Source organism: Denticeps clupeoides, chromosome 4, assembly GCF_900700375.1.
Source record: "Denticeps clupeoides chromosome 4, fDenClu1.1, whole genome shotgun sequence".
Taxonomy (NCBI): domain Eukaryota; kingdom Metazoa; phylum Chordata; class Actinopteri; order Clupeiformes; family Denticipitidae; genus Denticeps; species Denticeps clupeoides.
This window is the reverse complement of record NC_041710.1, coordinates 10129468-10147641: the sequence shown is the minus strand read 5'-3', so window position 1 is coordinate 10147641 and position 18174 is coordinate 10129468. Positions and strand designations below refer to the sequence as shown.

The 18174-nt window shown below is 41.7% G+C and overlaps 1 protein-coding gene across 1 annotated transcript; it reads left to right on the top strand.

Moving 5' to 3' along the window:
• Positions 1–239: 239 nt before the first annotated feature.
• On the top strand, positions 240–12430 carry shhb (sonic hedgehog signaling molecule b). Its single transcript, XM_028977537.1, is given in 4 exon segments — positions 240–313; positions 5740–5974; positions 7790–8051; positions 11757–12430. Coding segments are annotated over 4 exon segments (1245 nt in total).
• Positions 12431–18174: the final 5744 nt, after the last annotated feature.

The following is an 18174-nucleotide window of genomic DNA, read 5'->3' as shown; positions in this document are numbered from 1 at the left end:
GCCCGGGGAGCAGTGTGTGGGGACGGTGCTTTGCTCAGTGGCACCTCAGTGGCACCAATCGAACCGGCAACCTTCTGATTACGGGGCCACTTCCTTAACCGCTAGGCCACCACTGCCCCACTTGAATAACATCTGTGATTCAGACACAATGGCATAGATTGAAAGTCAGTCTGTAAAGTGTGTTGCTCTCATTACAAAAAAAAAAAAATTAAATTACACATTTTATAATGCTGATTCATATGCGTAAACTTTCTGTCTCTCTATGTCTCTTTCTCTATTTTTAGTGCAGCTTATTAACTTATTATCCCATTAACGGTACACGAGACCAACTCTGTACAGTTCATCTTAGAATACGTGTCATTTGGAATGACCAGTCCTGTCACTTTATTCTAAGAATAGAAATAGGTTAAATGGTCAATTACGTTAATTCATTGCCCTTGTATGTGATACACACTGTCAGTCACGGCTGCCCCTCTCCATCACAGCACAAAATGAAAAATGAAAGTGGAATGGAACAAAAGTCAAGAATGGATCGAAGGTAGGAGGAGGTGAGCAATAGATCAGAATCAGAATAGGAGTAGAGTTCCTGCTCCTTATAAAGATTCCAATGGTGGAATGTGCCCTGTGTAAACGTGTTTCTAAATGGCAATGAAACTCTGAAGGCCGACACAATAATGTGCTTGGTGACCATGAGACAAGGATGTTAGGAATATGCATACGTTGTGTCTGAAAACATGAGTCGGCAGGAAATGGAATGAGCTGCTGCGCGTATGAATAGCTCTGATTCACAGTTCGCTAGGAATGAGGCAGGTGGGTTTTAAAACGTCAAGGACGTGACCAAGTGCTTACATTTCAGAAAATATTTAACAGGCTAGCTGCTTTAATTGGCAATTAGCAAAGAAGGCAGTGCAAGACAATATATTATCTGCATCTCTGTCCAGCTTGTAAAAGGCACCTCAGTGGCACCTCGGCGGATCAGGATTCGAACCGGCAACCTTCTGATTACGGGGCCGCTTCCTTAACCACTAGGCCTCCACTGCCCCAATACCTGTAACATTTAAACAAAGTTACATAATCAGTTTTAATCAGAAATGAGAAAATAATGCAAAATGTACAAAGACAATAGGACCTCTCTGTAAATACTCGGTTGAACATAAGTGTTGAACATGGCCACAGGTCTCCATTTCAAGAGTGGGCAGTGGTGGCCTAGCAGTTAAGGAAGCGGCCCCATAATCAGAAGGTTGCCGATCTGAGCAAAGCACCGTCCCCACACACTGCTCCCCGGCCTATCATGACTGCCCACTGCTCACTCAGGGTGATGGGTTAAATGCAGAGGACAAATTACACCGTGTGCTGTGCTGCCGTATATCACAAGTGACAATCACTTCACTTATTTTATTAAGTGTCCAAATCTCACGCTCAGTTACTTGACTCAGTCATAACATCAATTCCTGAAACTCTTCTTTTTCCTCACTGCACAATCAAGGAACGCTTGGCTGCTAAATTCACCACAACGGGGCAGTGGTGGCCTAGTGCTTAAGGAAGCGGCCCCGTAATCAGAAGGCTGCCGGTTCGAATCGCTATCCGCCAAGGTGCCACTGAGGTGCCACTGAGCAAATCACCGTCCCCGCACCCTGCTCCCCGGGTGCCTGTCATGGCTGCCCACTGCTCACCATGGTGATGGTTAAAAGCAGAGGACACATTTCATTGTGTCACCGTGTGCTGTGCTGTGTATCACAATGACAATCACTCCGCTTTCACTTTCAACATCAAGTGGCAGCCAATCAAAGCATCTCTGTGTTATTCTAGGTTTCCTCCTTGTCAGAACATTTTTTACTTGTTTACATCCATTTCTAGCTAAACAATTTGTTTTCATAGCTGGAATTTTGTTATTATTTGTCTTGCATTAATTTTCCTTTGTCATAACGTTTGTTAATTGTCATGCCCCCAACTGCACCCGGCGCTCCGGGACAGGTTTCCCGATGCTCTGTGTCTTTCCTGTGCCTACGTACCTTAATTGTAGTTTGTAATACATGTTCCTGAGTGTTTCTAGCATGCATGCCAGCACTGTTTCCGTTACCCACTATGTGTTCCAGCTCTGTTTCCATGTATTGTGTATTAAACCTCTGTTTTGTTCCTGAGTCGTGCATGTGTGTTCTTCTTGTGTCATGGCACTGGCCATGACATTTATTATTACGTGTAGTTAGGAACAAGAAAATATCACAGGAGGTATAATTTTCTGTCATTTAAGTCTTTTTTAAAAATAACTTTTTTTTATTTGATTATGAAAACCACTGTCAGAAGTGAATAAAACTGATTAACTGATTATAATCAAACCTGCCAAGGGGTGGATCATGCATGTATTAGGCAGTAATAAAGGACACAGTTGTGATGCTAGACCAGGTCAGGACATCTCCAACATGACTGGTCTCATGGGGTGTTCCTGGTATGGAGACTTTATATCAACCGAAGTGATTTAAGGAAAAATAATGGTTAGATAGGCATCCAGGTTCATTGAGGCACATTGAGAAGCCTAGCCATCTGGTCCAATCTCATAGAAGATCAGATGTAGCATGCAATGTTCCACTGGGGAGTCTTGGGTCCTGCATTCATGTTGATGTTACTTTGATGCAGGCCATGAACACCCTTTCACAGGAATGATTCACGTAGACCCTTTAAAGGCTAAATTCTGGTGCCAAGTGCTACAGGACTGTTTCTGAGTGTCTACTATTCCTTAATGGGTCATTTATTGGAGGTAATATTGTATCTGATAGTTAATCCAGCCATTTCTTGGTGCCAGTTTGTGCCAAGGGGCAGCCAATCCAAAAGCGTCTCTGTGTCATCTCAAGGTTTTCACCATTTCAGAACTATTTTCCTTGGTATAAGTAAAATAACAGTAGTTGGACTAGTGGATAAAGAAACGGACCGGTAATCGGAAGGTTGCTGGTTCAAATCCTGAACCGCCAAGGTGCCACTAAGCAAAGCACCGTCCCCGGGTGCCTGTCATAGCTGCCACTGCTCACTATCACTATAAATTTCTAGCCATTTTACCATCCGCATGTCTGATTAACACAAGGACTTTTGGATCCTTGTGTTAATGTTCTGAATGTAATGTCATGTTAAGGTTTAAATCTGGTTCCATTTGAGAAGGTTAAAAATCCTCTCACTAGTATGAACAGAGGCCTTTAACACTGGGCAGGCCAGCAAGCATCTAGTTAACAGCTCCCTTTCAACAGCCAAGGGGAAAATGTAAACTGACCTGGTAGGTATTTAAAAAGCTGGTACATGGAGGTGAAGTTTGTGGTGCAGGAACCGTGATTATTACTGAGGGTAAAAACAATATTCCATGTCAGAGGAGCCTTGTGTTTCTCCTGCCCAGACGTTAGGCTCTGATTGAGCTCTTTGTCATGCTGAGCAGTTTTCAGAGGTCAAACTTCGTCTGTGATAATTGCATAGCGGGCTTGCCGAGGTGTGTGTGACAAGCTACACACTGGCCGAATCGCGGATTGTAGAGATACATGAGCAGATAACGTCTCAGTTCCGTCAGCACTTCCGTCAGCACAAAGAATGAGCAGAACCTCATGCTGTCTGTCGGGCCAACGCAATTCTCTGGACATGGATCAAACTATTGCTTCTCATAGACCAGGCACATCCCTTTAAAAACACAGCGGGATAAATGCTGTCTGGGAAAGACAGGGAGATCTGTATGCAGCAGCAAGTGCTCGCTGATACCAATCACCTTTTGTGACGTGAAAGAACAGCCCGGAGACCTCGTGTCCTTCTACTACAGTGATACCACCATCCAATGAAAACAGACACGTTAAATTGTAAGGTAGATAATCTATTAATACCCAACCTCGGGAGAGCGTATTTAGAGAGTAACCGCAGATTTCGCACCCACCTCTGGGAACAGGCAGGTCTGCAGTGTCCCACTGAATGTGAGAAATATTGTTTTTATCCTACAAAATATCTCACATTCTTTTACCCGAGAGCAAATTAACTTAATTCAAAGTCTACAATTACCTTTTCATAAGCATAGAGTAGATCCAGGGCTTGGCCTGGGGCAAATTCATTCCGGCATCGTGTCCCACTCAAAACAGACACTTAAAAGAGATTCATTATGCCTTTGTTCCACATACTAATACCATTCTGAACTGGCTATAGGCACCTGATCCAGGACAGCATGATACGATCTGATTAGAAAACAAATCATAGAGTTATGAAGACACTCTTCTGTCAGTCATGCTCAGCCTGAGATGGTTGAGAGAGGCACAGTGAGGATTTGATCCTGGCTGCATAATAGAAGACAAGACCAAACGTCTATATCACTGATGTGGTAGCAGTCCTCCCAAACTCAGGAATCAGACTCAGTCCAGCCACCTGTCACTCACTATCCCTAAATGCTTCCCCTAGTGTTGTGAAGTGAAGTGATTGTCACATGTGATATACAGCAGCACAGCACACAGTGCACACAGTGAAATTTGTCCTCTGCATTTAACCCATCACCCTGAGTGAGCAGTGGGCAGCCACGACAGGCGCCCGGGGAGCAGTGTGTGGGGACGGAGCTTTGCTCAGGGGCACCTCAGTGGCACCTTGAAATTCACATATGGGGCACATATAGTGTGCATGCCTTTTGGCTGTGGGAGGAAACTGGTGAACCCAGAGAAAACCTGCACCAACACGGGGAGAGCATGCAAACTCCACACATAAAAGGTCCAAATTCACAACCTTGGAGGGCTCAGGCCACATCAAACTTTTTTTTTGCTTTTTTATAAGTCTTAGTGGTTCCCTAATACTGTATCTGAAGTCTCTTTCTGAAATTCAGTCCCACAATGAGATCTCCTCAGGACACGCTGTTTCATTTACATTTACATTTACAGCATTTATCAGATGCCCCTTATCCAGAGCGACTTACAGTCAGTAGTTACAGGGACAGTCCCCCAGGAGCAACTTAGGGTTAAGTGTCTTGCTCAGGGACACAATGGTAGTAAATGGGATTTGAACCTGGGTCTTCTGGTTCATAGGCAAGTTACCCACTAGGCTACTACCACCCGATGTCTATATCTTTAAATGCAAATGAGGAAGAGAGCGACCTGTAGAAGTGAGCGGGCACTTGTGGAAATTAAATCATCAACACCATTCACCAGCCTCAATGTTTGATGCAGGAAGTCGTGTCTGCAATGCTTTGCACATAAGGGGACAAATTCCAGATCCGAATAACTCTTTAAACATATCGCCATTTCTAGCCACTCCAGGACCATAGACAGGCTGGGGAACTCGTATTAATGTTAAATAATCTCACAGTGAAATTTGTCATAATTGGGGACCTTTAAAATAATTACAATCAAAACCAGTAACTGTGCATGCCATGTAATAACACTATTCAGAAATCACAAATGATAAATCAGTCAGGTCTGCATTACTGTTATGGGAGGCGCTTTTACTTTTAACCCTGTCTTGTATGAATTGTTTATTCATTTTAGCGAAGATGCAAATTCAACTTAAAAAAAAAAAAAGTTGTGTTATTATACTTATTATTATTAGTTTAAATTGTGACAAAAAAAAGACTTATTCATTCAGAAGCGCTCATGTTAACTTCAGCCAATGAGATTCGAGATCCACTCGGCGCTGGAGTCGGGATAAAGGCGCCTGCTTCTGCACCTGCCACGGGTCAGCCGGTGCGATGGGCGCATTCGGGTTCTTAATCGTCTTCTGCCTCATTTTCGACTCCCGTTCCCTGGCCTGCGGCCCCGGCAGAGGGTTCGGGGACCGGAGACGCCCGAGGAAACTCGCGCCGATGTCTTACAAGCAGTTCATCCCCAACGTGGCGGAGAAGACCCTGGGTGCCAGCGGTAAATCCGAGGGCAAGATCACGAGGGACTCCGAGAGGTTCAAGGACCTGGTCCCCAATTACAACCCCGACATTGTCTTCAAGGACGAGGAAAAGACGAACGCCGACCGCCTCATGACTCAGGTACAGTGGAGCATCTGGGGACGTGGCGATGTCCCAAAACGTGCCACCTTCCTTTCCGCAACTCCCAATGATGACGGAGGAAAGCTTCGCTATGATGTGGCATTCGTTAATAAATACTTGAACTAAATAGTATACAGTTTTGATACTGAGAATATTAAAATATCCCGGAGGGCACCGGTCCTGCGCATCTTAGACCTTTTCCATGTTCCACCACACCTCGTCCCGCATGGAACTGAGTGGTAACGAGTACAGAAGTTGAATCGGGTGGCCTAGACGAAGGTAAACTAAAAAAAAAATAAATTGTATTAGCATGCAAACAGTCCGCGCGTCGTGAGCGCCGCGTTACAGCACAAACTCTACAGATGCTTCTGCGTCACAAGTTATTACGCTCCAGTCTTTTCAACTGAAGCCGTCAGGCCGGAGGTGCAATTCTGATCCAGAGCCGATTTGCGCCGAAACGTGACTTACGTGCTGAGCCTCATTGATTGTCGCATCGATCGACGGGGCCTCGGAACGCGCCAAACTGAAGAAAATACAGCAGACCGGGCGCCGCGCTGCGCCGTCTTGCCGCTGCAGTTCGTCATTCTGCCACGCGGAGGCGCTGTTTTACTTCTATACTTACAGAGGCATGCGTGGATTATAAATTTGATTTTCGCGAAGTCGCTCCAAATGTAAATCAGTATCAGAATCAGCTTTATTGCCAGGTATTGATCAATAAAATTACACATACGAGGAATTTGTTTTAGTGACAGTGACAAGACAAGACAGGGGTAGTAAAAGCGGGGGTAGTAATATATTTTATGTGTTTTTGCTATTTTGCACACTCTTGTATATATTTTGTATATCTGTGGGAATTAATTGATCAACAAAATATAAAATGAACACACCACACAAACCTCTACAATTCTAGCACGTCTGAGATCAAGCAAATCCTTGTCATTAATTTAAGTCACAATCATTGTTTTGAAAGCGGGATACATAAAAAATCTAAAATTATTCTAGAAGGAAAAATCACCTCTGTCACGACACAAGGGAAGGATGAGGGACAATGCGGGACAAACAAATATAAAGCAAGGCTCCAGAGTCCGAACGATCTGGTGGCACATGCCACCTAATTTCTCAATGGTGCCACTAAAAAAACAGCCGTGCGACCTGCCATTCTGGGGGGTTAAAAAAAAACCGTAAACTCAACGTGGTTCACGCTACAAACACGTATGAGGTCCGTGTCTAAACCAATCAGAGTTTGCGAAGGGCGGGACCCGCCTCTGATTGGTCGTGGTCCAGTACCGCTTTATACAATCCCGAACGCGACATTATGGTGTTTTAAAAGATCAGCATACTTAACTCCACATGTACATAACTCCACATGTGTTCATTCATAGTTTTGATGCCTTCAGTGAGAATCTACCAACGTAAATGGTCATGAAAATAACGAAAACACATTGAATGTGTCCAAACCTTTGTCATGTACTGTACATAGTTTGATTCATATGCGGTCTTACAGTGCAGATCTTCTGGTCAAGTTCTGATTACTATGGGGCTGAGGGGGGTAAAAGACTTGCAAACATACATTAATAATTTTCTAATTTATGAAATATATTTTAAACATACAGTGACATTATGTCTTTAGTTTGCTTGTCCTTGCTTATCAAAACTGCTTATTTTAGTTTTGCTTCCTTCATTATTTATGCCTAGTCATTTTTAATTATGGTGACTGTAAATAAGAGTTACCAGGATTTGTAGCTTTCCAAACTGGAAGCTAGTTCACGTATGGAGCGTCCACATTAACAGAACTTATTTTCTCCCAATACTTAGCGGTGTAAAGACAAACTGAATTCGCTGGCCATCTCAGTCATGAACCAGTGGCCAGGGGTCCAGCTGCGTGTTACGGAGGGCTGGGATGAGGATGGACACCATTTAGAAGAATCCCTGCACTACGAGGGACGAGCCGTGGACATAACTACCTCTGACAGGGACAAAAGCAAATATGGGATGCTGTCTAGACTGGCGGTGGAGGCTGGGTTCGACTGGGTCTATTTTGAGTCAAAAGCCCATGTGCACTGCTCTGTGAAAGCTGGTAAGAACCATTGCTATTACTGACCAGAAATTAAACTAATACACAACTGGTATTAGTTGCAGTTATTTACATTTTAACTCTGGTTGCATCTTTATTTTTACCAACCAATTATGTAACTGGTAGGCATTTTTTTGTTTATTGCTTACATTTACATTTATAACCCTGAATGTCCCCAGGGGTACCGTCCCTGTAACTACTGATAAATGTAAGTGGGGTTTGAGCCTGTGACATTATGGTCATCCGGTTCATAAGTGTTTCACCCACTAGGCTACAACCACCCCTATTGCTAGAATTGTGGGCCAGATTGTGATGACAAGATCTTCAAAGCTGCAGTACTTGTGGGATATTCCTGGTCTGCAGTGGTCAGAATCAACCAAAACTGGCAAGCAATTGTCATGGGCAGCCAAGGATCCCTGATGCATGTGGAGAGTGCCAACTGGCCCATGCTGTCTGATCCAATAGAGAGGTATAAAGGCTGAAATGGCTGAAAGAAATTTACATGTTTTAATAGATTTCAGTCCATTACAGTTCTTCTGCATAGAACATGAGATCTGGACCATGTGTGACATCACATGGATGTTCAGGTGTGTGTGCGTCACTTACCTTGGCGAAGCAATGGCACCAGAATGTACTATGGGAAGAAGGCTGGTTGGTGATGCTTTGGACAACTTTCTGATTGGTTCCTGAATTTGTGTGTTTTTAACTTTGACAAGAACCACCAACCTGAACATCATTGCTCTATTCCCTCTTTCAGCAGCACTTGACAGATCTCAGTCTGATCTGAAAAACAAGTCTGATCGATGGAGGTCCTCCTCACATCTATTAGCATGCTAAGTTCAACATCTACCTCTGTTTCAGAGGTATATGTTACACTAACACATAGAACACATTTTGACAGATATAAATATATATGCAGTACAGGCCAAAAGTTTGGACACACCTTCTAATTCTATGTGATTTCTTTATTTTCATGACCATTTACATTGGTAGATTTTCACTGAAGGCATCAAAACTATGAATGAACACATGTGGAGTTATGTACTTAACAAAAAAAGGTGAAATAACTGAAAACATGTTTTATATTCTAGTTTCTTTGCTCTGATTACTGCTTTGCACACTCTTGGCATTCTCTCGATGAGCTTCAAGACGTAGTCACCTGAAATGGTTTTCCAACAGTCTTGAAGGAGTTCCCAGAGGTGTTTTAGCACTTGTTGGCCACTTTGCCTTCACTCTGCGGTCCAGCTCACCCCAAACCATCACCATTGGGTTCAGGTCCGGTGACTGTGGAGGCCAGATCTCCACTTTTTGTTAAGTACGTAACTCCACATGTGTTCATTCATAGTTTTGATGCCTTCAGTGAGAATCTACCAATGTAAATGGTCGTGAAAATAAAGAAAACACATTGAATGAGAAGGTGTGTCCAAACTTCTGGCCTGTACTGTATATAAACATGAAGCTAAATGTCTATTTTTAACTATAACAAAAATTTTATTTTGTGGCAGTTCTGTTATTAATATTCAACGCTTTCCCACAATCAAATTTTTTGCTGAAAGAGAAACCATGTGAAAGATTTACATTTCAAACTGTGAAGAAAGAAGCTGCTATATACATTTATGTCTGCACAGACCCCATAGTCTGACAAGGAGACTTGTCCCCAGGTGCCTTTGTCAACAAACCAGAAGATGGCGTTTGCCTGTGACTTGAGAAGGGGACAGACCGATGACAGGTGGCTGGAGGAGCAGACTTCATTTAAAATTTAAATTCCCTAATTTCTCATTTTAAAGTGTCCTTCTGGTTGAGAGGCTGGACGGTGCAAATTTGTTTGTGCCTCTGCTTTTTTCAGAGCGTTGGTGTGCAAATCGGCACTCAGGCCTCCCGGCACCTGAGCAAACATGGAGCCGAAGTCTGAGAATTCTGAAGTGTTTCAGCTGAATTATAATGACAAAGTCAGGCCCTCGCATTTTTAACTGGGCCGCCATTAGTGGTGCTGCCATTATGCTGCTGTTCCACTGGAGGTTACTTTTGTGATCATTCTCATGCGTCAGAATCTCATTTGGTCTGAGGCTCTTATTCCAGTTTCAAATCTGTGAGTGTTTGCACAGGGGAAACGTTTGCGGTAGCAGGATTTCTGAGAATGGGGTGCATACTGCCAGTCAAAAGTCTGGACGCACCTACATGGAGATTATGGAGAATTTCTTTGTACAGGATGTGATGATCATTAACATGAGTGACTGAAAGGTTCAACAGAGGAACTCAGGACTGTCATCACAGCAAAAATTCACTGCTTTTAAGAGTAAGAGTTTAAGATATGAAATATTTTTTGTTTTCAGTGAAAGAATAGTCAAGATCTCATAATGAAAGTGAAGTGATGGTCATTGTGAAACACCGCAGCACACACAATGAAATGTGTCCTCTGCTTTTAACCATCACCCTTGGTGAGCAGTTGGCAGCCATGACAGGCGTCCAGGGAGCAGCGTGTGGTGACGATGCCTTGCTCAGTGGCATTTCAGCGGCACATTGACGGATCGGGATTCGAACCGGCAACCTTCTGATTACGGGGCCGCTTCCTTAACCGCTAGGCCCCTAGAAACTGCTTTATGACACTTTCAGAAGACTGTGGTAAAGAGAAGAAAAAAAAACAGATAATCTGTCAGAAGCCATTTTCGACCGGGTCACGTGTATTTGTGTGTTATATATACACACACAGACTGCTCAAATAAAATAAAGGGGACACTTGGAACACAACACAGTGCAACTCCAAGTCAAACAGACTTCTGTGAAATCAAACTGTCTGCTTAGGAAGCAACACTGATTGACAATGTCACATGCAGCCAATTAACAAGACATAAAGACGTGGCTTTGCAGGTAGTGACAGTTTCTATGCTTTCTGGCGTTCTGGCTGATCTGTCACTTTTGAATGCTTTCACTCTAGTGGTATCATGAGATGGAGTCTACAACTCACACAAGAGGCTCACACCAGGTAGTGCAGCTCATCCAGGATGGCAAATCAATTCAAGCTGTGGCAGTAACCTTACTGCCATTAGGTACCGAGATGAGATCCTCAGACCCCTTGTGCGGTCATATGCTGGCCCTGGGATCCTCCTAATGCAAGTTCTCATGTGGCTTGAGTGTGTCAGCAGTTCCTGCGAGACGAAGGCAGACATGCTATGGACTCCAGATTTGAATCCAATTTAGCACATCTGGGAGATCATGTCTTGCTCCATCCACCAATGCAACGTTGCACCACAGACTGTCCACGAGTTGGCGGATACTTTAGTGCAGGTCTGGGAGGAGATCCCTCAGGAGACCATACGCCACCTCATCAGGAGCATAACCAGGCATTGCATGGAGGTCATACAGGCACGTGGAGGCACACAGTACTGAGCCTCATTTTGACTTGTTTTAAGGACATCAACTTGGGTCAAGACATCTAAGTTGGATCAGCCTGGAGTGTCTCTCCCCCCCCCATTTTGAAATCCAGACCTCCATGGGTTGATAAATTATATTTCCATCAATACTTTTTTGTGTCATTTAGTTTTCAGCACATTAAACTATTTAAAGGACAAAGTATATTTCATTAATTTAGATCTAGGATGTCTTATTTTGTGTTTCCTTTATTTTTTGAGTAGTGTATATTTTAATGGTTACATGCAGTAACCAACAGAACATGATTCAGCGCTGATTTTAATAGTTTATCCTTTGCAGAAAATTCAGTTGCTGCTAAATCTGGGGGCTGCTTTCCTGGACAGTCTCAGGCAATTCTTGAAGATGGCAGGAGAAAATACATCAGAGACCTCAAGGCGGGCGATAAGGTTCTAGCTGCAGATGAGGCTGGACAGGCGGTGTTCAGTGACTTCCTGCTCTTCATGGACTATGACACCAAAACACAAAGACAGTTCACGGTCATTGAGACTGCAGAGCCTTGCAGGAAACTGCGTCTCACACCAGCCCACCTCATCTTCATCCACAATTCTGCATCAGAAGTGATTGTGACTTTCGCCAGCAAAGTGAGACCTGGCAACAAAGTGCTTGTATCCGAGGACACACCTGGCCTACTGAGCACAGCTACAGTGGAGAGGGTTTACACAGAGGAGCACTACAGCTCCTTTGCCCCGGTTACGACCCACGGAACCATAGTTGTTGACCAGGTGCTGGCGTCCTGCTACGCTGTGGTGGAGGATCATAAGTGGGCGCATAGGGCTTTTGCTCCGGTCAGATTTGGCCACAGATTTACGTCCACATTTCTTCCAGAGAAAAGACAGAACCTGACATGCCAAAGGGATGGCATTCATTGGTATGCGAAGATGCTGTTCCACATAAGCTGTTGGGTGATGGACGCTCAATCATTCCATCCTCTGGGGATTTCAAACCTGAACTGAGAAGGACAACAGAATACTGGTCATTTATTTGCATTTGAGCCAATTTATGTTAACCAGATTAAACAGAGTGACACTTCTGGGTAAAACGGAGGCATAAATAATTGAAAGAGAGTTTTTGGTGAGCTCTTTTTGGTCCAGAAAATATAAATATTCTTAATTTTTCTTAATCACGGATTGAATTTGGCACAGATCATGGTCATCTTTTGTTTTTGTTTAAAGTGGCAAAGTGTGGCTTACCTCACACTGGCAGTCACTACTCAGGGTACACATTAGGGCACCAAATACATTAATACTATTTATGATCAATAATTATTCATTAAATATCATTATAAACTGAAGTGATATCCCATTGAGTATGCTTTGATGCAGTTGCAAGGTTTTTAATGTCTGGATCTCTCCTTTAAAGATCAAATCTAATTTTTCAAGCATTAATTAATGAGTCAATAATGACTCTCAGCCACAACATTTTAATTACAAACATATAGTGTATTATGTGCTGTGAATGTAAATAATTAATTAAAAAAAGGTTTTTACGTATTTTAAATGTGGATGTGGAAACAGCGACACCTCCTGGATTTACATGCCGTTTCATAAAAACAAAAACAAAAAAAACACATTCTATTGCTTTTAACGCACAAAGGAATACTCTGGACAGTGTGCACAGTTTGTGCTTTGCCCTTTGACACAGATGAAGGCTCAATAGCAGGTGGTATGGCAGATGTGACCAAACAACAGAATCTATAAACCACACTGAAAATCAATCAGGATCCTGAACAGACTCATCCACCCCACTCTAATTAGTGTGACTTAAAAAGTTATTCTTTGAATAAATGATTGTGGCAAGTTTTATTTTGCTGAGTTTTTAATTCTATTTTTTTAAGGAAATAACACTCACCTAGACACAGCCAGTCATTCATATCTACACATCCTAAGCTTCGTTCAAGGTTATTTGCTTCCAGATAGGTGTTCATGTCTACAATGTGTGCACTTGACTAAAAGGAGTCTGTGCTGTTTGCTGTAGACACACAAGCAACTATGACCAGGGCATAAACAGGCTTGCTTTATATAAAATATAGTAAAAATGTGAATGTTTGCTTGGGTCGTTTTCTCTGGAGAGCACAATTATCAGAGATTCACCTCTTATCTCTACGACAGGTCCTTCAAGGTATCATGGGGAGGTGACACATCTGTCCTCTCTAGGGTAACCACAGGGGTTCCACAAGGCTCTGTCCTTGGCCCCCTTCTATTCTCAATATACACTCGCTCACTTGGTCACATCATCCAATCACATGGCTTCTCCTATCACTCTTATGCTGATGACACCCAGCTCTATCTGTCATTCCCACCAGAAGATGCTACTATAGCAACAAAAATTTCGGCCTGCCTCTCAGACATATCGGCATGGATGTCTGAGCGACACCTCCAACTCAACCTATCCAAAACCGAGATTCTGATCTTTCCGGGCAACAATTCTCCTCAGCAAAACCTTTCAATTCAAATTGGATCGCTATTGTTAACACCCACGGCATCTGCAAAAAGCCTTGGGGTTTGGATAGATAACAAACTGAGTTTGAACCATCATGTTGCTGCGATCTCCAGATCCTGCAGGTTCACTCTCTACAACATTCGCAAGATTCGGCCTTTTCTCTCACAACAGGCTACGCAGCTCCTCGTCCAGGCAATGGTCATCTCCAAACTCGACTACTGTAACTCTCTCCTGGCTGGAGCCTCTGCAGTCACCATAAAACCACTCCAGATGGTCCAAAATATGGCAGCCCGTCTCATCTTCAATCAGCCAAAATACACCCATGTTACACCTCTTCTTACCTCCCTCCACTGGCTCCCGGTAGCTGCTCGCATTGAGTTCAAATCCTTGATGCTTGCCTACAGGGCTGTAAATGGAACTGCGCCCTCCTACATCAACACAATACTACCTAGCTACACTCCTGCACGCTCTCTCAGATCGGCAAACGAAAGGAGACTAAAAATTCCTTCTTCACGGGGTCTCCGATTCCAATCATGTCTGTTCTCCGTTGTTGTCCCTGGCTGGTGGAACAACCTGCCCTCCTCCACACGACTAGCCGAGACTATCACCACTTTTAAGAAGAAGGTGAAAACCCTCTTATTCCAAAAATATTACAGACAAATTTAACACATACACATGCATACACATTTAACAAACAAATACAAAATGTATAAATACATTATAATTTTTCTTAGTCTAGCACCCAACACTCTCCGAGCATGTTCTTCAATGACAAGTCTAAGCCTTATCAGGGCTCTTAGTTTGTATACTTGATATTCTATAGAAATCGAACGAGAATTGCTGGTGTCTTCCCATTGTAAGTCGTTTGGATAAAAGCGTCTGCCAAATAAAGTAAAGTAAAGTAAAGTAAAGTAAAGATGTGAGCAAAGAGCCCTGGACATCTGTCAAGATTATTGTTGCTGACCTGGCCTCCTCTGGACTCAGGAACACAGTTGTGAGGGCTCTTCATCGTGGTGGGCTTCAGGGCCACCGTCCCAGAAGAACCTTTTTACTCAAAGAGCAGTACATCAGAGCCTGGCTGAGGTTTGCCCATGATCATTTGAAATGTAAAGATGAGAAGCTGAATGCTTCCTTTTTAGGAAATACTTAAAAAACATGTTTGGGTTCTGAGCTGTGTCTGCTAAATGCTGTACGTGTAAATGCACTTTCCAGTATACATGTCTTTGGGCGGCATCTGGAAACCAGAGAACCCGGAGAAAACCCGTGGCAACACGGGGAGAGCATGCGAACATCATATAACATTATTATAAAACAATTAAGAATCTAATCCTGTGAAAAGATATGAAAAGTGAATTTTTATCTTTGACAAAGATTTTACAGACTGTCCAACATTATGACGGAAATTATGAAATTAAGAACACCGATTATCTTGTTACAGGGAAACCTGGTACAGATTCAGAGGTCTACTGCCTACGCAAGTGTGACATATTCAATATTAGGCTATAATATTATGGTTGATTCATGTACGTAAAATTTATGGGGCCAAATTTATTAATTGGCCATAAAAGAACTAATACAAATGATCCCAACCTTCATTGCACAGTAGCAATTCAATTCAAAATGAATAAGAAATGAGTAATAAATTTGTATGGCCAGCACATAAACAGACTGTCCCCTCCATATGGAACGGTAATGAGAGGACAGAGGGGTCCGCATCCTGTGGAGGTGCTGTCTGGCAGTGCAGAAGTGATGCCCCACCACAGCACAACCCAAACTATTAGTTGAGATTAATAACGTGAAAACAATGTGATAATTGCCTCACTTAACTGCTTTCCGTTGTGCTGGATACAGGATACTCCTGCCCACCCATGATGGTAAGGGAGATTCTCATTTCAAACACATGTAACCAGCCATAATATACATGCTGATATACTAATCATGTGATAATGATAATTCATTTTCTTTAATTTTTTGTTTATAAAAAGCATAGAATAGAGACATAAGGCTTAAGTCACAGAATCACATTCATCAGTGACATATTTAGTATTTTAACATAAAAATAGTCTTGTATTTTTATAATATCTTATTGGTTAACAAAATGACCATAAATGTATTTGGATTGATAATATATGCATTTCAAACTGATTTGCTTTCAGAAACATTTCGACTGACAAACAATTTAAAATTCATTTGTCTTGGTTCCCTTCCTGGGAGGTTATTTTGATAATGACTGATCAAGCAGACCAAGAAAAAAGAAAAGGTCTACATAACAGCCAATCAGAAAATAGCAGTACTGTATCTGGGCAGAATGCAACACAACCAATGAAGAGTTATCCGGGAATTCTTATCATTATTCTTCTGCTTGTAATGAAATCTCTCGAAAACGTTGCTGACTCAAACAATGACACTCCGCGCATCACTTCAAGCACAGAGTAAGTCATCTTCTCTTTTAATGTTATAACAAATTCACAAACATTAATGGAAAAACGTTATTTGCTAAGAATACTTTCTGGATGCACTGTATATGATTTTTGCCGGTGTATTCCATACATTACATTTCTGAAACTGAACAAGAGTTTTAAAGTCTCATACTGTAGTATTTTTTCTGTGGGGCCGGGCGCTTCATTTCATTTCTTATGTCAGCTGTCAGTGTTCTCATTTGTCAGTAAAGACAACAGATATGTTTATGTTTGCTATAGAAAGAAGAAAAATCACAGATTGTTAAGTAATTGTTGAACATTTTCACAGTTTTGGATACTTTGAATTTGGCTTTTTTTTTATTATTTTTTTATTGAATTTAAAAATATTTTATGGGCTGGTCTGAACCTAGTTTTCACATTATACTACCTAAAAGTAAAAAAAAAAAAAAATTATAGTGCTGCATTGGATTTTTTTTTGATCAAGTAATTCAAAGTAACTAAGTAACTTTTACTCAAAGTAAAATTTTAATTGAGTTAAAAATTACTTAAGTAGATGTTTACTTTTACTTGAGCAGAATTTAAGCAAAGTAAAGATACTTTTACTTAATTTTTGCTGTACCCTCTCCACCTCTGGTCGTTTCAAACCGTTGTAGAGACAAAAAAAATCCTCTTCATACCATATGAGCACCACAAGGTGGCAGTACAGGCCAGCTCAATGGAGACGGACACAGAGAGGGATACAATTACACAAGCCCCCAGGAAACATGTTTCAGGGTTTTTTTTTCAGAATTAAACTTTTAAAAATTGACAGAATATAGTGGCTGGTCATTACCTGACAGAAGGTGTCATCAAAACCACATGGTGACACTGAAATGGATGGCATTATAGTCCATCTGGGTTGAGGTCAGCTAAGCTGGACCTCAGTGGTACCTGATAAATAAGTGATGAAGTGGCAAATTGTGTGGCCTGCAGAGTCACCTGACCCGAGCCAAGTGGAGAAGGCTTGAGATGATTTGGATTCCTTGGTGAGGTTTTAAAAAAAAAAAAAAAAAAAAAAAAAGAGCAAACAAATGCTCAGTGTCTGGGAACACATTCAAGGAACAGAATCCCAGGTGGCAACTGTACCTTCTGACCAGAAAATGCCAAAAGCTGGGAAACTGGGAATTCAAAGAATTACGATCTGGCAGTGAATCCGAAAAATTGCCATTCATATAGTTACCCACTGGGGGGAAAAAAGTATACATCCAGTATAATCATAAATAATACAAATATTTTTACCCAGAATGTTAATGTACAATATTATGAAGTATTAAAATCACACAGTTGCATAAAACTATAGTAATTATCATCAATAAACAGTTTCTTCAGTTGTAAAAACTCAATCAAAAACAAATGAACAAGAAAATGCATATAATAAATGCATACAGTAAAATGTTTCTGTGATGGGTAAGAATTTATTGTTGCATGTCAGACCCTATTTCAGAGGTCTGTATATCTTGTATTTGTTAATAAAAGATCTCTGATACGGTCACACTGTTCTGAAATAAAGACAACTAGTCATTTTATTATTTTAATGAATTAACAACATTGAAAACTTCTACTAAATAAAGATTTTTTTTCTAAACAAATATACAAACAAGCACACAAATAAAATATATTTAAAGTACCAAATGTGTAAATGCTGAACAAATGCTTGCAGTTAACAATCAAAGGGGTCAGTAAAACTTAAAAGTTAATTCCAGTTAAAGTTTGAACTTATAAACATTGGGAGAAACATGGAAAAGAACAACAAAAAAAAATCTCTAATTTGAAGAGATATGGCCAAGGAACATCTGGCC